This window comes from Vulpes vulpes, chromosome 3, assembly GCF_048418805.1.
Source record: "Vulpes vulpes isolate BD-2025 chromosome 3, VulVul3, whole genome shotgun sequence".
Classification (NCBI taxonomy): domain Eukaryota; kingdom Metazoa; phylum Chordata; class Mammalia; order Carnivora; family Canidae; genus Vulpes; species Vulpes vulpes.
In genome coordinates, this window is record NC_132782.1 from 99,025,965 (window position 1) to 99,047,654 (window position 21,690).

Here is a 21,690-nt window from a genome sequence, read left to right on the forward strand (position 1 = left end):
TGGTCCAGCCCACAAAGCCAGGATCATCAAAATTTCAAAATACTGAACTCAAATACTGGCTCTTAATGTGTTTGAAAAATTTTAAATGCTTTTCTAATAATCTTCTGGGTCAAAGAAAAAATCCACAATGAAAATTAGAAATTATTTAGAACTGTATGATGAAGAAAATACTATACTTCAGTTTGTAAGTTGCAACTAAAGTTATGACTAGATGTAAATTTAAAGGCTTAAAAGCAAGGATTAGAAAAGAAGAATGTCTAAAGACCTGGGGGGGGAACATAGCCTGCACAGGCTGGACACAAAAAGCACTAATCATAAGGGTAAAGACTTCATTACATTATATTTAATAACTTTTATAAATACAAAGACACTGTTAAACTACAGACCAGGAGTAAATATATTTACAATATATACATCACACAAAAAAACTAGTATTCAAAATAGGTAAAGAATGGTTGTAAGTCAAGGAAAAAAAAAACACATAACCCCACAGGAAAATGGGGAAAAGACTTTTGAACAGACGCTTCACAAAAGAGGATATCCATGTGGCCAATAACCATATGAAAAGGTGCTAAACAACATTAGTTAACAAGGAAAATAAAATTAAAACCACATGAGATACCACTATATGCCTTCCAGAATACTTAAAATTTAAAAAGACTAACATCACCAAGTGCTGGCATACTTATGGAGTAAGAGTTAACTCCCATACATTACTGACTAAGAGAACAAACTGGCACAAACATTTTGGAAAAACATTTGGCCTCATTTAACAGGGCTGAAAATATGTATACGGTATATTCCATCAATCTCAATCCTAGGTATATACCCAACAGAAAATGTGCACATGTGCACTAAAACATTCACAACAGCTTACTGTATTAGCCCAATGCTTGAACAACAAAGCATCTATCAAGAGAAGAGTGCTAAAATGTGATATATTCATTAAATCTAATAATAATAATCAATGAAAATGGCCAAACAGAAGAACACAAAAGGATAGCCACTGTATAATTCTATTTAAATAAAGTTTAAAACCGGGGTAACACTAACATAGGATTTTAGAAGTCAGTGATTATCTTTATGGAAGAGGGTAGGTGTAGTGATTTGGATGGAATGTGAGAAATTTCTGGATTGCTGGCATCGTTCTATTTCTTGACTAGAATAGTAGTTATTGAGGTTTGTGTAATATGATCTGGAGACACAAACAAAAGACTAGTAAATTGTAGTTGAAAATAGATTTCAAAGATATTACTCACCAGTTAGAAAAGACAGAAAAAAACACACTGGTCAGAGAAAACAAAATAAAGAATGGTACAAAATGCACCATTTGGGGTAGAGGGAAAAGGGTTTAATGTGAAGTAAGACTAAGGAGTAACACTGGTTAGGGAAACCCATGAGAAGGTTTCCCAAATAGCTGGATGGTGAAAAATCAGTAAGAGCTTGTACTAGAAAATACTTCTATACACAGAGGCAAAGAAATAGAATTTAGAAAACATAACTAATATATACAGCTACATAACATTTCCTATGCACTAGCAGCCAGTATGTCTTTAATCATTGCCACACCCTATGTGGGAGTAGTATTTTTACCTCTATTTTAAAGGCAAGGCAAAGAGAAGAAACTTACCTAAAAGTTATAAAGTCAGGAAATGGCAGCTTTCCAAATACTATATATACTATATTATACTGATAAGAAGGAGGTTTCAAGCCTGAGTGATCTGGGTGATGATTATTTCATTAGCATATCCAGGCAGCCTGGACGGAGGGATAATCTCTTGCCCCAGAAAAGAATGATTTTTCTCTCTATTGTTCTGTCTTCATTAAACCCAAGCATCACTATCTCTTCATGGAAACAGGATACTTCCTTACCTCAATATAATATTGGGAAGTAGCAAGGTCAAACTAGCTTCAGAACGACCTGATATGTGGGAAAAGAAGTTGCTGAAAGGAGTATTTACAAAATTTCAGAATATGAACTCCAGAATATGGAAATATCCACTTCCACTGATTTCTACGACCCAAATATTTCTTAAACTCTTCCCTCCTTTATACTAAACCACTTTGACTTAGGCTCTCCCTGCCTTTCTCCTGCTCTGGTTACAACTGCTTCACAATTGGTTCCACACCTTCAGTCTTGATCATTGTAGTCAAACTTTGTGTGAGCAAACTATGGGTCAAATCCAGCCCACAAACTACATTTGTATGTCCTATAAGCTAATAATGGTTTTTGCATTTCTAAATGACTTTAAAAAAGAAGAAAAAGATATGTGACAGAGATGCATGTGACCCACAAGCCTAAAAAAATTTACTATTGTGTGCTTTCCACAAAAAGCTTGCCAATCCTTAATCTAAGCCATGCTCCCTCCACATCCCTTTCCAGAGTCATTCTTCTGCCAGCAGCACTGACAGGAAAACTGATAGGATACTGGAGTCTCAAAGCCCATCTTCCTGGGCTGTATCCCCACTGCACAGACCAAGTATCACACCCTTAGTACTATAAGAGCAACTTTTCCCACACTTGTACGGTACTTAATATTATAAAAGTAACTCCGTTTACTACTATTTCCTCAACTAAACCTTTAACAAATTGTAGGTAGAAATTGTGTCCTCTCTTTTTAATTGCCTTTTGTTGAGTGCTTACTATAGGTGAGAGACTGACCCAGATACTTTTTTAAATAAAATGTCACTTAATTTCCCTGATAACCCTAGAAATTTGGTATTATCTTCAATTGACATCTGAAGAAACAGGCTATGATCACAGATTACTGGTGGATTAATTACTGGTGGAGCCAAGATTTAAAGCTAAGATCTATCAAATCCCTGATAAAAAGTAGGTAATTAATTAATAAATGAACAAATTAATGTATATATGGATGAATCAATGGTTTTCTCTGTGACCTTATAGCCAGTGTTTTTAACAATATGGTCTTCATCTGACTTAACATTGACAAGTATCTCAAATCTTGGAATTGAAGAGTATCTTAGTCTAATTTAAGAGCTCATATGATTATTTCTTTGTGCCCATTTTATTCCAGAGAAGATTCAGGACATTTAACATATGACCTCTCTCCATAATATTCATGTTAAATAGTCATTTAGTTGATAAAGCTACAGGCCAAATCAAGATTTTAGATAAAAGTACAACATCAGAAAATTGATAAATGATGTAGTGTACACTCTATCTAGTCTATATTTGTATATTGCTATTGCAATATACACTAATCACTAATCACTAATTAATATACACTAATCATTAATGGCATTAATCACTAATGCCAAATGTATAAAAGACAAATCTATTCCACAGGCCCAAAATGCTAAAAAGAAAATGAAGTTACCTTTAATCTCTTTTCCTTTTCTGAAACAATGGTCCTGATGAGGGTAAGTTCAGTTAGAGAAAATACAAGTATAACTACCAAAGGGAAGAGACTTAGAAAAAGCCACAAAAAATCATCCTTGTAATAAGCAGGGTATGTAAACCTCCTAATGTAAATGGAGAAATCACCAAATATAGTTTCTATACGTCTGCCGTTATGGTACATCATGATGGCCTGATCTACGACATGCTGCAAAATCAGGAACCCTTCTCTGAGGTACCCTAAATGAGAAAACAAATTGTCAAATTCAGTATACCAAGAAACAGCCAGGCAAACAAAGGCAGCAATTTGGGTAATTCAAAGCTTTTAACTCAAAGAACAAAACAATTTCCCCAAACCTATAGTGATTTGGGACACAGATAATAAATAACATGGAGTCATATTAACTTCCTTCCCAAAATTAAAATATTACTTGAAAATGGTATAGTTACTTTATGTAATTTTATAAGAAAAAATAAATGAGAATTCAATATTAGGCATACCAAACATAAATAGAAGTGATACTCAAAACAGAAAGTGATGCAATCCCATTTATATTAGCATCAAAAAGAATAAAATACATAGGAATGAACTTAACCAAGGAAGTGAAAGACTTATACTCTGAAAACTATAAAACACTGCTGAAAGAAATTAAAGATGGTACAAGTAAATGGAAAAACATTCCTTGTTCCTGGACTGGAAGGCTTACTGTTGTTAAAATATCCATACTATCCAGAATAATCTACAGATTCATTGCAACCTCTATCAAAATCCTTGTGATGACCACCAGGTGTATGTATGGAAGTGTTGAATCACTAAATTGTACACCCAAAACTAATATTACACTGCATGTTAACAAACTGAAATTTAAATTAAAACTTTTTAAAATTACAATCACATTTTTGCAGAAAGAGAAAAAAAACATCCTAAAATCCAATTGAAATTGAAAGAATCTCAAAGAGCCAAAACAATCTTGAGCAAAGAGAGCACCTGCTCTTGTGAGCTGGAGGCCTTACACTTCCTGATTTCAAATATAATGCAAAATTACAGTGATCAAAAGAGTATGGTACAGTAGCAGCATAAAGACAGACATAAAGACCAACAGAACAGAACAGATAGCCCAGAAATAAATTCTCACATATATGGTCAAATGACCTTTGACAAGGCCACCAGAAGAAAGGATACTCTCTTCAAAACAAATGGTGTTGGATAAACTGGATATCTACGCGCAAAAGAATGGAGTTGGATTCTTACCTTATACTGCATGCAAAAGTTAAATCAAAAGAGATTAAAGACCTAAATATAACACCTGAAACTACAAAACTCTAGAAGAAAACATATAAGGCAAAAGCTTCATGACAGAGATGGCCTGGGTGGCTCAGTGGTTGGGCATCTGCCTTTGGCCCAGGGTGTGATCCTGGGGTCTGAGATTGAGTCTCACACTGGGCTCCCTGCAAGGGGCCTGCTTCTCCCTCTGCCTGTATCTCTGTCTCTCATGAATAAATAAATAAAATCTAAAAAAAAACCAGCTTCATGACATTAAATTTGTCAATGATCTGGATATGACACCAAAAGCATATAGGTGACAAAAGCAGAAAATAGACAAATGAGATAACTTCAAACTTAAAAGCTTCTACACAGCAAAGGAAACAATAGAGTGAAAAGGCAACCTATGGAATGGGAGGAATTATTCACAAACCATATAACTGATATAAGGTTAATATCCAGAATTTATAAAGAGGGCACACTTGGGTGGCTCAGTTGGTTAGGCATCAGACTGTTGATTTTGGTTCAGGTCATGATCTTGGGGTCCTAGGATCCAGCTCCATGAGGGACTCTGCATAAAGTGGGGAATCTACTTGAGGGTTCTCTCTCTCTTTCTGCCCCTCCCCCCTCTCACACACACTCTTTCTCTCACTCTCAAATAAATAAATAAATCTTGGAGCACCTGGGTGGCTCAGTTAAGCATCTGCCTTCAGCTCAGGTCATGATCTTAGGGTCCTGGGACTGAAGCCCTTATTGGGCTCCTAGCTCAACAGGGAGTCTCTTTCTCCATCTCCTTCTGCCTCTCTCCCTGCTTGTATTCACTTGCATATTCACGCTTTCGCTCTCTCTCTCTCAAATAAAAAATCTTTTAAAAATTTAAAATTAAATAAATATATCTTTTTTAAAAAGAATATATAAAGAACTCCTCTAACTCAACAACAAAAATAAGCCTATTAAAAAATGGGCAAATTACTTGAATAGACATTTCTCCAAAGAAAACACCCAAATGGTCAAAAAACATATGAAAAAACATTCAGCTTCACTAATCATCAGGGAAATGCATATCCAAATCACAATGAGCTATCAGTGTGCAACTGTTGGGATAGCCTACCAAAACAAAAACAGAAAACAAGTGAGGATTTAAAGAAATTGGAACCTTGTACTCTGTTGGTAGGAATACAAAACGGTACACAGTATGAAGGATTCCTCAAAATACTAAAAATAACCACCATATGATCCAGCAATCCCACTTCTTGGCATATATCCAAAAGAACTGAAGAAAGAATCTCAGAGAGATAATTTGCACTCATGTTCACTGCAGCATTATTCACAATAGCCAAGAGGAGAAAGTAACTTATGTCCCTCCATAGATGAATGGATAAACAAAATGTGGTGTATACATACAGTGGAATATCATTCAACCTTTAAAAAGAGAGAAATTCTGTCATATGCTACAACATGGATGCATCCTGAGGACATTATGCACAATAAGACAAGTAATGTGTGATTACACTTATATTGGGCATTTGACAGAAACACCAAGAAGAATCTTGGTTTCCAGAGGCTGGAGGAAAGGAAAAATTAGGAATTGTTTATTGGGTAGCGTTTCAGATTTGCAACATTAAATGTTTGAGATCTGTTGCACAACAACATGGCTGTAATTAATAATGTATCGGGCACTTAAAAAGTTAAGAAGGTATATTTCATGTTGTGTTATTATTACAATAAAAAAGTCTGACTTTTAAATTTCACTGATCTAATTCTTATATTCTTTCCTACCACCTATCCTCAACTGATTAAATCAGCTAAAGTCCTAATAATTAACATAGAATCTTCATGTCGAAAGGGACCTAAAGGGTGACCTAGTCCAAACGTTCATTTCTCAGATGAATAAACTTAACCCAAAGTGTTTAGGATCATAAAGCTACTGATTAATAGCCAAAACAAAAAAACGTCAAGTCACCTAACTCCCAGTCACCATACTTTAATCAAAGAATGTTCCCTCATACCAATTTTTAAATATTAACTTGCTATGCAGTGTCACTCAATAGTTGGGGAGTTTTTTTATTTTTGTTTTTATACAACCAACTCTTCTGATTTTAAATTACTCTCTTTATACCAAGAAAAGATATTTTTATTGAACTTACTCTCACAAACTACATTTCGGTTGCTGTAGATTAATTGTAAGAGAGGCCAGACTCCTTTTTAACTTTTGCTTGGAAAAATATTCAAAACGTTTTTGATAAGATGACAAAACAACACACAACCAATCCCATCACTGTAACTTAGCTATTTTCATTTTTGAACAGCCATCCCAATATTTGTACAGATTCATACATACTTTTTTATTTTTAAAGATTTATTTATTTATTCATTCATTCATTCATTTATTCATTCATGAGAGACACAAAGAGAGAGGCAGAGACATAGGTAGAGAAACAGGCTCCCTGTGGGGTAGCCTGAAGCAGGACTCAATCCCAGGACCCAGAGCTCATGACCTGAGCCAAAGGCAGACAACCAATCATTAAGCCACTCAGGTCCCCCTTCATACATACTTCTCATAGCTATAATTCTATATATGTGATTCTCTATTTACTAGGCCTGGTAAGGATTATTTTTAATGACTACACAATAGTTGTCAAACCAATATATCCTCATATTCTTACCCGTTGCTTATTATACACTGTTTTGATTATTGCCCATTTTTGTTGCTAACAGTTAAATTGCACATAGTTCTTTTCTGCTGTTGAATGATTTCCTAAAGATAACTTCTCAAGATTGTTAGTTAGTTCAAAGCCCTTATCATTTATTTTTTCCTTCAAGGTATTTTATACAATTAAAAAGGAATTTTAAATTACCATTGCATAAGTAAAACTCATTCATCAACCAAAAAGAATAATTTAACCACAGTGCTATGAAACTTGAAGTCAACCATAAGAAAAAACTGGAAAGACCACAAATACATGGAGGTTAAAGAACATCCTACTACAGAATGAATGGGTTAGCCAGGAAATTAAGGAAGAAATTTTAAAAATACATGAAAGCAAATAAAATGAAAACACAACAGACCAAAACCTTTGTGGTGGAGCAAAGGTAGTCCTAAAGGGAAATATATTACAATAAACCTAACTCAAGAAGCAAGAAAAGTCTCAAATACACAACCTAATCTAACACCTAAAGGAGCTAGAAAAAGACAGCAAATAAAGTCTACAGCCAGCAAAAGAGGGAAATAATAAAGATTAGAGCAGAAATAAATGATATAGAAACAAAAAATTAATAAAATTAAGAGCCTTCAGGATAACGAAACTAAGAGCTCGTTCTTCAAAAAAATAATTCTTTTTTTAAGATCTTATTTATTTATTCATGGGAGACACACAGAGAGAGGCAGAGACATAGGCAGAGGGAGAAGCAGGCTCCCTTTGGGGAGTCTGATGCAGGACTTGATCCCAGCACCCTGGGATCATGACCTGAGCCAAAGGCAGATGCTAAATCACTGAGCCACCCAAGCATCCCAAGAAATAATTCTTCAAAAGAATTAATAAAATTTATGAACACATAGCCAGATTTATCAAAAAGATAAAAGAAAGGACCCAAAGAGATAAAATCATGAATAAATGAAAGAGGACAGATCACAACTAATACCACAGAAACACAAACAATTGTAACAGAATACTATGAAAAATTATATGCCAACAAACTCAGCAAGGAAGAAATGAACAAATTTCTTCAAATCTACAAATTACTAAAACTGAAATAGGAAGAAATAGAAAATTTGAATGGACCCATAACAAGCAAAGAAACTGAATCAATGAATCAAAAATCAAATAATCAAAAATCTGCCAACAAACAAAAAGTCTAGGGCCAGATGGCTTTCCTGGAGGAATTCTACGAAACATTTAAGAAGAGTTATAAATATTCTCCCCAAACTGTTCCAAAAAGTAGAAAGGGTAGGAAAATTTCCAAACTCAATCTATGAGGCCAGCATTATTCCAAAACCAGACAAAGATCCCACTAAAAAAGGAGAATTACAGGAAAATATCCCTGATGAATATGGATGCAAAATGTCTCAATAAAATACTAGGAAATCAAATTCAAAAGCACATTAAAAGAATTATTCACCATGATCAAGTGGGATTTATTCCTGGGCTGCAAGAGTGGTTCAACATTAACACACATGATACACCATATTAATAAAAGAAAGGATAAGAACCATATGATCCTCTTAATAGATGCAAAAAAAAAGGCATATTTTCTTGACAAAAACCCTCAACAAAGTAGGGATAAATGGAACATATCTTAACATCATAAAGGTCATATATGAAAGAGCCACAGCTAAGATCATTCTCAATGGGGAAACACTGAGAGCCTTTACTCTATGGTCAGGCACATGATAAGGATGTCTACTCTCACCATTACTATTTAACATAGTACCGGAAGTCTTAGCCTCAGCAATCAGACAACAAAAAGAAATAAAAGGCATCCAAACTGGCAAGGAAGAAGGCAAACTTTCACTATTTATAGACAACATGATACTCTATCTAGAAAACCCAAAAGACTCCACCAAAAAATTACTAGAATTCATACATTATGTCAGCGAAGTTGCAGGATACAAAATCAATGTGCAGAAGTCTGTTGCACTTCTATACAATAGCAAAGCAGCAGAAAAAGAAATCAAGGAATTAATCCCATTTGCAATTGTACCAAAAACAGTAAGATATCTAGGAATAAATCTAACTAAAAAAGTAAAAGATCTATACTCTGAAAACTATAGAACACTTATGAAAGAAATTGAAGAGAACACAAAGAAATGGAAAAGGATCCCACGCTCATGCACTGGAAGAACACATATTGTTAAAATGTCTACACTACCCAAAGCAATCTATACGTTTCATGCAATCCCTATCAAAACACTACCAGCATTTTTCACAGAGCTAAGACAAACAATCCTAAAATTTCTATGGAGCCACAAAAGATTCTGAATAATCAAAGCAATTATGAAAAAGAAAAAAACTGGTGGTATCACAATTCCAGATTTCAAGCAATATTACAAAGCTGTAGTCATCAAGACAGTATGATGCTGGCACAAAAACAGACACATAGATCAATGGAACAGAACAGAGAACCTCAAAACAGACCCAAAACTATATGGTCAAGTTCCTCCAACAAAGCAGAAAAAGAATATCCAATCGAAAAAATACAGTCTCTTCAATAAATGTAGTTGGGAAAACTGGACAGCCACATGCAGAAGAATAAAACTGGACCACTTTCTTATGCCATACACAAAAATAAATTCAAATGGATGAAAGACTTCAATGTGAAGCAGGAAATCATCAAAATCCTAGAGAACATGGGCAGAAACTTCTTTGACCTTAGCCATAGCAACTTTTTATTAGATATGTCTCTAGAGGAAAGGAAACAAAAGCAAAAATGAACTTCTAAGACTTCATCAAGATAAAAAGCTTGTGCACAGCAAAGGAAACAATCAACAAAACTAAAAGCCAGGCTATGGAATGGGAGAAGATATTTGCAAATGACATATCAATAAAGAGTTAGTATCCAAAATCTACTAAGAACTTACCAAACTTAACATCCAAAACACAAGTAATCCAGTCAAGAAATGGGCAGATATGAATGGACACTTTTCCAAAGGAAAAATCCAGATGGCTAACAGACACACGAAAAGATGCTCAATATCACTAGGCATCACAGAAATACACTTGAAAACCATAATGACATGCCACTTCATGCCTGTCAGGAGGGCTAAAATTAACAACCCAAGAAACAACAGGTGTTGGCAAGGATGTGGAGAAAAGGGAACCCTCTTGCACTGTGGTGGGAATGCAAACTGGAGCAGCCACTCTGGAGAACAATCTGGAGGTTCCTTAAAAAGTTAAAAATAGCACTACCTATGATCCAGCAATTGCACTACTAGGTATTTACCCAAAGGATCAAAAATACAGATTCAACAGGGTACATGCGGGCCAATGTTTATAGTAGCATTATCAACAATAGCCAAACTATGGAGAGAGCCCAAATGTCCACTGACTGATAAATAGATAAAGAAATATATGTATAGACACACACACACACACACACACACACACACACACACACACACAATGGATTACTCACAGTCATCAAAAAGAATAAAATCTTGACATTTGCAGTGACATGGATGAAGCTAGAGTATTATGCTAAATGAAATAAGTCTGTCAGAGAAAGATAAATACCACACACACACACAATGGATTACTCACAGTCATCAAAAAGAATAAAATCTTGACATTTGCAGTGACATGGATGAAGCTAGAGTATTATGCTAAATGAAATAAGTCTGTCAGAGAAAGATAAATACCATATGATCTCACTCATACGCGGAATATAAGAAAGAAAACAGATGAGCATATGGTAAGGGGGAAAAAAAGAAAGGGAAACAAGTCATATGAGACTCTTTAGGATAGAGAACAAACAGAGGGAAGGTGGGTGGGCGATGGGCTAGATGGGTTATGGTATTAAAGAAGGCACTTGATGTGAGGAGCATGGTGTGTTGTATGTAACTGATGAATTACTGAATTCTATTCCAGAAACCAATATTGCACTGTATGTTAACTAAACAAAATTTAAATTAAAAAATAATAATAATTTAGAACCATAAATACACAGGCAATGTTAGCATATGAAGATGTGTCAACAGAGCCAACATTTACAAACTACAACTATATAAATGCAAGAATACCCACTGATAAGGTTAAGGAAATGATCTACAGTAACAGAAAGATATTTTTCAAAGGTATGAGGCTTTCTATATTCCTGTTTTTACAATAAAAACTCAATTTTAGATATGTACTGCCACAATGAATAAACTTTCTCACTCATTGGAAAAAATAATTCACACATGTTGATATGATTTCTAGCTTGCAACCAAAATAATAATTTAAATATGCTGGAGGACTGTTCACCTGGACTTCCCCCATCATCCTCAAAAGGGTTCCTGGGTCCTAGAGTAGGTGTGTCGGGAAAGAGAAGATGTGTATTCCATCCATTATCTTTTACGAAGCTTTGCACAGATGAAGGTCTCTCAGTACCTGCACCAAGACGCAGATGATATTTTACCTAAGTAAAAAAAATAGAAAACAAACAACGTGTTTGACCAATGAGTACTGAAAAGCAAGTATGAGCAGTGAAAGGAAAAGAAAATGCAAAGTTAAAAATTGTGTTTTAAGGACGGAGTGAGCAATTCAGGATTCTAAATGATAAGAAATGACGGTATCACTAATATAAGGGACAAACAGCAAGCCTCACGTGCCATAATCAGAAAGTTTGAAATCAATTAAATTTATATCTCTACTTTATCATCTTCATGCATTTTGCCTCTGATTTACAAAGACACCAATATAGTGGTACCTTGTTTATTATGAATGTATTTTTCCACACCCACAACTGGCCTGCAAACTCAGTGAGATCTCAAACAGTTCTATTAATTTCCTTTCCTATTATGCTAGTCAATTATGGTAAAGATTATCTCTCTCTTCTAAAAGTGAGTAACAGAAAAGTGAAAAGCCCAGACATAGTAAAAGTAGGGATAATACAATTTAAGTGTAAAATGTTGCATATTTTAAGTATTACATGAAAAAATGATATATCTAGAGAGCTAAGCCAATTTCAGGGTAAGTTACAGTAGATCTGAGTAGCCTGACAAAGCAAGAGGTTACAGTTGCCAAAGGTCTGTAGAGGCAGAACAGAGAAGTCAGGAGGATGAGAAGGAACAGGCAAGTGCACTGAGTCTAGGCAAACATTCACATAACCCAGTTATTCAAAAACATTTTAAATAGCTACAGGATGCTTATTTACTATTAACACACAATTCTCTACCTCAAGGAACTGACCAGGTGTTCAGGGAGCAGAGAAGAGAGAAGGGGAGACTTTATATAGGTAGCTACAGCAAGAGTTTTATAGAAATTATTAATGAGTTACCCCCAAAAATGAGAGATAGGCAGAACCAAAAGGAAAGAGGATAACATGATCAAAAGCAGAGAAGCAGGAGATCACACAGTACAAACTACTACAGGTTCAATATTGCTAGCATGAAGTTCAAAGGGAGAAGAGGCAACATAAGGCTGAAGAGCTATTCAGTAAACAGGTCACTGATGACCATGTATTCCACACAAAGGACCTTCATGGAGAACTCCTGAAGCTTTTTTAATCAACCATAGTGACATGATCTTTTTTGTGTTCTTAATAGATCACTGTGGTATCTATGGTAGAGATATGCCTTGCTCAGGAAAATCAGCTAAGTTACCAAAGAGTTGGTTTTAGGGGTAGGATGGGCATGAGAGGTCATCAACTCAGAAAACATATAAGACCTTTTGTTTGATAAGTTGTGGAAAAAGAGGACTGGCATCTGGGGAAATAAGGTGGGGAATCTTGTCAGGTATCCATTCTAAATGCTAGACACAATGAGTCATCAACAAAAACAAAGCCTGTATTACACCAAAGTTATCTGAAATTTAAGCCAGAGGCTCTACATAGACCAATGAACCTGCATCATAATTAGCATATACTTTTGAGTCAGTAATTTAGTACAAGTAGGCACAGCTGGGAAAAGTGAGGAGAGGACAGATAGAAAGAAAGGCTACCTACTATCCGACCAATGATCTTCCTTTTTCTTTCTTCCTTCCATTAGCAAACACTTGTATCCTAAACGTAGGATTTGGCTCTGTGCATAGATACTATAGGTTCATCATTTCCTTCAACCCTGGGAAGCTCATTTCTAACATGTGATAAAGAGATACACCAAGTTACCAAGTTCACTGTCCATTTTCTCCCCTTAAGGGATGTTATCAGAGTCTTCCTCCATGTCTCTCTTAATTTGGACACAAGCTGGAAAACCCTAAAAGCTGATACTAGAGATTCAGAAGAGAAACTAGGTAATTCACTCAAAACAAAGAAGTCTTTCATATTGGAACCTCTACTCTACTTCTTAAAGGCCAAACTTTAATATTTGAAGGGCCTCCAAATGAGTTATTACTGGTGGGTTACAGAAGTTTCCATACATGCGACCAGTAATAATCAAGAATTCTGAAAGTTAAAGCAATTACCTCTTTGGAGACATAAAACAAATATATTAAAACATGACACAAAGTACAAAAAAAGTAGGAAGGAGGCATTCACCAGAACAAAAACAAGCAGCAGGTGGATTGTTCTAATACAAAGTCAGAAAAGCTCCTTCTAGAGTTCACAGTCCCAGGAAAGGGAGCTACTTCAACCTAAAATACATTCAGACATGGGTGAGTGAGCTGTTTTTGGTTTTGCCTTTAACTTTCATAAAATAATAGCTTTGTTAAAAACTTCACTTCAGGGATCCCTGAGTGGCGCAGCGGTTTGGCGCCTGCCTTTGGCCCAGGGCGTGATCCTGGAGACCCGGGATCGAATCCCACGTCGGGCTCCCGGTGCATGCAGCCTGCTTCTCCCTCTGCCTGTGTCTCTGCCTCTCTCTCTCTCTCTCTCATTCTGTGTGACTATCATAAATAAATAAAAAATTAAAAAAAAAAAAAACTTCACTTCAGATACCAAGTTAAAATGGCAATTACTTTAATGAACTAAAGTTAGCTCATTAAAAAGTTTAAATATCTAATTATAGATCTGCACTATCTGAAACTCCAGAAGGTATTTAAACAGATAACAGGCATTGCTACCCTTCTTTTTTACCTAGCTATATTCTTATTTTCTTCACCATTTGCATCTGCCTACCCAGGGAGAGTGTTAAGGGAACATCCTTACTAAAGCTCCTGTTACTCTATTTTCTGAATATAAGGCAATCAGGCAACAGATACAGTTTTCTCCTCATGCTATACATCAGTATAATGTAACAGTTAAAAGCACAGGTATTAAACCATGTATTAAAATAAGATAAAAATCCCTGTTCCGTTATATACTGGTTGTTAGGAACTTGGGCAAATTAGTTTTCCCCATTTATAAAATGAGGACATTACCTATATCTCATTAAATCTCTGAAACCTAACATATAATTATAAAGTCTTTAGATAAAACTTTCTTACCTTAAGTGGCAAACTGTCATGTCTATTTTTGAAGTCATGATCAAATACAATACCCGCCAGCATATGAACCTCAGGCTTCTTTTCAAACTCAACATACTTCTCAAACTCTGCTTCTGAAGAAAAGCCTCGAACTGTAGAGAGAAAATCTCAGTAAGTCATCACATAAACGCAGAATGTCTAATGATTATCCCTATCTGTACCATGAATACCATAACCCTATCATAACATTATACTTTTTAAAACATTATTACTCAAACATTGACATTACAAATCTTAATTTATATCTGGGGTACACAAGAATTCTTGCATTTTATAGAAGTTGGAACATATTAGAAACAATAATCATTACAATAACTATACATTAAGGTATATTAAAGTAAACTGGGACGAGGAAACTTTTCAATTGTGTTTTGAAATCTAGTGATTAAAAAATTTTGAGGAGGGCAGCCCTGGTGGCTCAGAGGTTTAGCGCCGCCTGCAGCCCAGGGCCTGATCCTGGAGACCCTGGATTGAGGCCCATGTCAGGCTCTCTGCATGGAGCCTGCTTCTCCCTCTGCCTGTGTCTCTGCCTCTCTCTCTCTCTCTGTGTGTCTCTATGAGTAAATAAATAAAAAATCTTTTAAAAAGTTAATTTTGAGGGGAAATAAGTGACAAAATTATTTCTGTAGAAAGTGTATTTCAAAAAATATTGTAGAATAAATTGTAGAAAACAATTGTCATAGAATAGAAGTAGTTACTTTTCTCATTCACAAATTAAACTACGAAATTTTAAAAACATACAAAATGACACACACACAACCACACACATACAGGTAAATTAAATAACTATAAAGTTTTTTCTTTTTTAAATTTTATTTATTTATTCATGAGAGACACAGAGAGAGAGAGAAAGGCAAAGACATAGGCAGAGGGAGAAGCAGGATCCATGCAGGGACCCAATGTGGGTGGGACTGGATCCCGGGACTCCAGGATCACACCCTGTACTGAAGGCAGACGCTTAACCATTGAGCCACCCAGGCATCCCAAGTTTTTTCTTAAGAATTACAATATTTCCAATGTAAACAGGGTAGGAAAGTCTTTGATAGTCTCTCCATAAGAAAACATAACTAGTTATGGAAATTTAGAAAATAAAGTTATATAGTATGTTCAAGGATCCATACTGTAAAGATGTCTTTTCTGTAAAAATTAACATATAGAGTCAATGTAAGTCTAGTAATTATCCAAACAATTTTTATAAAAAATTACAAGCCAATTCTAAAATTTATATGGAAACACAATGGGTGAATGGGTGAATAATAAGGTGTATTAAAAGATGTGCTTTTGGAGCATCTGGGTAACTCAGTTGTTTAAATGTCCAATTCTTGATTTCAACTCAGGTCTGGATCTCAGAATTGTGAGTTCCAGCCCTGTATGTGCTCCACACTGAGTGAGGAGACTACTTAAAAAAAAAGAGAGAGTTTCGTTCCACTATATTACTAGAAAGAAAAACCAAACTATAGAAGAGTACATATAGTACACTCTTATATAAGAAAATAAGGAATATATGAAAAATACAGAGACACACAGACTCACACACACACCCAGAAATACATGCATACGTGTAGAAACATTATTTTTGCCAAAAGAAACGCAAAAAGAATAAATCAGACACTAACAGTATTGGTTACCCAATAGACAGTGAATGAGAACAGGTTAGAAGGAATCATGGAAGTAATGTCAGCTCTCTAATTATACATTTTAATACAGGTTTGATTTTCATTTGTTGTTAATCTTTTACGTATTCAAAAATAAAATTAAATCAATACAGAGGGGTATAACAACTAAAACTTAATAAGTGAATCCTAAACAGATATTAATACCATAAAACACAGAAAGAAAGAAAAAGTATTAACCTAAGTAAATTTTAGGTACAGTATGTTGACATACACTCCTAGCTGAATATAGTCTAAGAAGAAAAAGAACTGCAAAGAAATCTTCTAAGTGTGCTGGGTAGTAAGGTGTAATGTAAGTAATTCTGAAACACCTTTGTAAGATTGGGCAAATGAGTGCATCAATGCTACTAGGATCTAGGGCTCTGTGAGAAAAAAGAGGTACAAATATGTAATGGGAGAAGGAAAACAAGAGGCCAATATTGTTGGACTGGCATTGACAGTATCAAAATAAACATGATTTCAAAAAAAAAAAATCCTACATCTGTCCACTAAAAGAGTCTAGAAGCAAAGACACTCCAGTAGTAATGAGTATACCCAGTACTTTCTTTCCCTATGTTTCATTGTGAGGAAGCAAACACACAGAACACATTTACAAATATGTATTAGAGCGTTGGTGGTATAGTGGTGAGCATAGCTGCCTTCCAAATATGTATTAGGCCCTGAGGGGACAAGTAAAAAGGAAGCCAATGCTGACCCAGTTGAAATGGGGGTTTAAGTGTAGACCTTCCTAGTGGTGCCCTCTAGAAGGGACTTTGATAGCAAAAGGAAGTGTGGGACCCAGGAAATTTAACAAAACTCCCCTACCCCTGGACAAGCAGAGCAGGACTAACTCTATTTTGTGCTACACCCGCCATCTCCTGTATGACCCTCACGTGACCTGCTTATTGCTTAAGGTGCTCCCCCACCCTAGTCAAGCTGCTGAGCACACCCTTACCGGATATCGGCTCATAACAATGTAACCCCACCTTGTGCCCATCAAAACTGTGTGCCAATTCTGACCAGAGTGATAGGCCAGTTCAAATGGTCACTATAGGGTAAACTGTGATTCAACTGGCCACCTGTGTGTGGACCAACATGACTGTGCAACTTTCTATGTGTGTTACAATCCCATTGGCCCCTATAAAGCTGCTGCCTCTTAGCCTCAGGGTCCAAGTCCCTGCTCCACTGTGTCGGGCATACTTGGACCCAAGCTCGAGCTTGTAAATAAACCCTCATGTGTTTGCATTGGTGTTGGCTCCTTGGTGGTTTCTCGGATTCACAATCTTGGGCACAACAGGAAGATTTTCTCTCTCTCTCTCTCTCTCTCTCTCTCTCTCTCTCTCTCTCTCTCTCATTTTGTCTTGTTTTTCCCATATCTCAGTTCCTTAACACCATCTCTAAAAAAAGGAATTAAGACTGCTTCATTGATTGAATCTAGTTCTGGGGCAGAGAAAATACAAGGTGTTCAGCCTGAACAGCTAGTTCTGTTAGAAAGTGAAAGCGCTCAAAAGCTGACAAACATGCATCCAAAGAACATTTCTTTAAAAAAAAATCTGCTGGCTAAATCTGGGACAATTTTATAATAAAAAATCATCATCACCAAAAAAAATCATAATCATCATCAAATGATTACATCATTCAGATATGTTCTCTACACATAATGCAATTAAGCCAAATCCAAACAAAAATACACTTTCAATAACTTATGGAATTCAGAATAGACTAATGTCTTAAACATGCATGTAAAATTTCTTAACAAAATATAAGCAAATTAAATTCATATAATAAACTCAATAGATTCAATAGTTGAATCATTGTATTAACAAAAATAAGAAAAACCACATGACCATCTCAACAGACACAGAAAAGGCATTTGACAAAATTTAACATTAATTCATGATTTAAAACAAAATTTTAGGAAACTAGGAATTGAAGGATATTAATCTCAATCTGATACAGAACATCTATAAACAACATATAACAAATACATTGCTCAACGGTGATATATTGAAAAATTTTCTCCAGAGACAGGGAACAAGAAAAGAAACCCTTTATTGGTCACTTCCTGTCAAAAGATAAAACATACCCAGTGTTGGTGATGATATGGAACTGAAACTCTTACGTTTCTATAAATCTAGTTACATCCCCGATGACTCAAAAATTTCACTATATACCAAACAGAAACGTGTATATATGTCCATCAAGGGGTGCTTATAGAGGTGGAGCAGGATGGTGGAGGAGTAGGGTCCTCACCTCACCTGGCCCCAACAACTTACCTAGATAACTTTCAAACTATCCTGAACACCTACGAATTCGACCTGAGATTTAAAGAGAGAACAGCCGGAAAGCTAGAGAGAAGGGTTTTCACTTTTAGCAAGGTAGGAAGATGGAAAAAAATAAAAGAGAATCAAGTGGGGCAGGGGCACCGCCAGGAGCCGGGCTAAAGCAGGCATCGAGAGCCTCTAGGAGAGGAAACCCCAGCCCCAGAGAAGCGGGAACGTTAAAAATCCACACCGGATTCTTCCCAGACAAAAAAGTGCCCAGCAGGGAAATCAGGCACAATTGCAGGAGGGACACTGAAGCCTCGCTTCGGAAGTCGCAAATAGAGGAAGTGCGCCCAAGGGAAAGCGCACCACAAAGCGTGGGCTCATCTCCGTAAAGGGCTGAAGCATGCGCTGGGCGGGGTATCTGGGAGAAGCCCGTTGGTCACACCCATGGCTCAGGATGGAGGGGTCTGCGCCCTGCTGCCCTCTGCAGCCGCAACCCCAGAAGCGTGATTCCAGCAGCGCAGGGCCCTAGATCCCAGGGCGCAGAGCCAGCGGACAGGATCCTGCACTCCCCCCAGGACAGGCGGAGATGGGGAGGGCACAGGATAATGAGGACTCTCCTGCTGCTGGGTGCCCCCAAGCTGTGCAGATCAGCGCCCCCCCCCCCCCACCAGCCCAGGAGCATCTAGGCCAGTGCGGACTGGGAGACTATGTTAGTTACTGCGGGGAGCTGACCCCAGAGCCAGAGTGTGGGCCGCTGCCATTGTGGTTGCTCCTCCTTGTTTCACCCTCTGCCTGGGAGAGGCGGGGCCGCCAGGGAGCTGGGGCCTCCCAGGATAAATCCCTCATGCTAGCCCCACACTCAGCGGGGGAGAGGAGGCGGAGGGCTGGGCATCTCCCCCAGGTACACACACCTGAGAATCAGCACAGCAGACCATCCCCCAGAAGAACTGCTGGAAGAACAGGGAAGAGCAAGATCTTGACAAAGCAGCGGGATTTATAGTATACAGAACTAGAGGGTACCCCTTCTTCCCCCCCTTTTTTCCAGTACAATTTGTTTTTATATCAGACTAAAAATTTCCAATATTTTTTTGCCCACCTTAACAATATTTTACCACCTCTTCATTTTTAAGTTTCTTCCTTTTTGACTTTCATATTTCTACAATTACAGGTCCTAGAAATACTTTCCACTTCTAGATTCCCTTCAACATACTGAATTCAATTTTGGGAGATATATGAGATATTTTTTTGTTTTGTGTTTTTGGTTTTCTCTGCCTCATTTTGTTCTACCATGGCAGAAGTTAATACCTTCTAAAACATGACTGGCATGCACCTAGCACCAAGTGGTGTACCATGCTGATTCATTCTGTGACTATATTCTCTCTTCATTCCCATTCTAACCCCCTCTTTTATCTCGATTGTGTTTTCGGGGTCAATGTAGGGGCTTTCTACACATATTGCTGGTCTATATAAATTTAGAACTCAGCCTCTTCTAACATACAGAACTTAATACATTCAGAACCAAGAGATAAGCTTCTAGAACCCCTCAGGTAGACTACATTCTCCCTCCACTACAACTTCTTCACAACCACCATCTCCCAGTCCTCCCTTTTTTTCTTTCTTCTCTTTTTTTCTTCTTTACTTTTGCTTTTTTGTCTTTTTTTCTTCTTCTTCTTTGGGATTCTTGGTCCTTTTATTTTGTTCTGATCTTTTTCATTTTCTGGTCTCTGACCATGCCAGAATCATCTGGGGTGCACATTACTTAGGTCATGGTTGATATTCTTGATTCAGCCTGCTCATACAGCCACACTACACTGAGCAAAATGACTAGAAGGAAAAACTCACCACAAAAGAGAGAATCAGAAACAGTACTCTCTTCCACAGAGTTACAGAATATGGATTACAATTCGATGTCAAAGCCAATTCAGAAGCACAATTGTAAAGCTACTGGTGGCTCTGGAAAAAGCATAAAAGATTCAAGAGACTTCATGACTACAAAATTTAGATCTAATCAGGCTCAAATTAAAAAAAAAATTAAATGAGATGCAATCCAAACTGGATGTCCTAATGACAAGTGTTAATGAGGTGGAAGAAAGAGTGAGCAACACAGAAGACAAGTTGATGGCAGGGAAGGAAGCTGAGGAAAAAAGAGAAAAACAATTAAGAGACCATGGGGAAAGGTTAAGGGAAATAAATGACACCTTCAGAAGGAAGAATCCCTGTAGACTTGGAGTTACAGAAAGCACCAAGAGGGACAGAGGGCCAGAATGCATATTTGAACAAATCTTTGCTGACAAATTCCCTAATATGGGGAGAGAAACAGGCATTCAGATCCAAGAGATAGAGAAGCCCCCCAAAAATCAATAAAAACCATTCAACACCTCGACATTTAATAGTGAAACTTGCAAATTACAAACATAAAAAACAAATCCTTAAAGTAGCAAGAGAGAGGAGATTCTTAAATTATATTGAGAGAAAGATTAACAGCAGACCTCTCCACAGAGATCGGGCAGGCCAGAAAAGGCTGGCAAGATATATTGAGGGTCCTAAATGAGAAAAACATGCAGCCAAGAATACTTTATCCAGCAAGGCTCTCATTCAGAATAGAACGCAGAATAGAGCTTCCAAGATAGGCAGAAACTGAAAGAATATGTCACCACCAAACCACCTCTGCAAGAAATATTAAGGGTGACCCTCTAAAAGAAAGAATGCCAAAAGAAATAATCCACAAAAACAGGGACTGAATAGGTATTATGATGACACTGAATTCATATCTTTCGATAGTAACTCTAAACATGAATACGCTAAATGATCCCACCAAAAGACGCAGGGTTTCAGACTGGATAAAAAAGCAAGATTCCACCCAAAAGCATAAGATACCCAGAAATAAACCTAACCAAAGAGGTAAAGGATCTATACCCTAAAAACTACAGAAAACTTCTGAAAGAAATTGAGGAAGACACAAAGAGATGGAAAAATATTCCATGCTCATGGACTGGAAGAATTAATATTGTGAAAATGTCAATGTTACCCAGGGAAATTTACACAG

The 21,690-nt window shown here is 36.7% G+C and overlaps 1 protein-coding gene across 1 annotated transcript in view; it reads right to left on the minus strand.

Annotated features, from left to right (window-relative positions):
• The window catches only part of LOC112908326 (phospholipid-transporting ATPase ABCA3-like), a 114,447-nt gene extending 95,422 nt beyond the window's left edge, over positions 1-19,025 (minus strand). The window contains exons 1-3 of the mRNA XM_072751293.1: positions 18,935-19,025; positions 14,684-14,814; positions 11,585-11,738 (exon numbers count right to left, since the gene is read on the minus strand). Coding sequence (XP_072607394.1) covers positions 11,585-11,738; positions 14,684-14,814; positions 18,935-19,025 — 376 coding nt within the window. The remainder of the gene's footprint in view (positions 1-11,584; positions 11,739-14,683; positions 14,815-18,934) is intronic.
• Between the last annotated feature and the right edge of the window lie 2,665 nt (positions 19,026-21,690).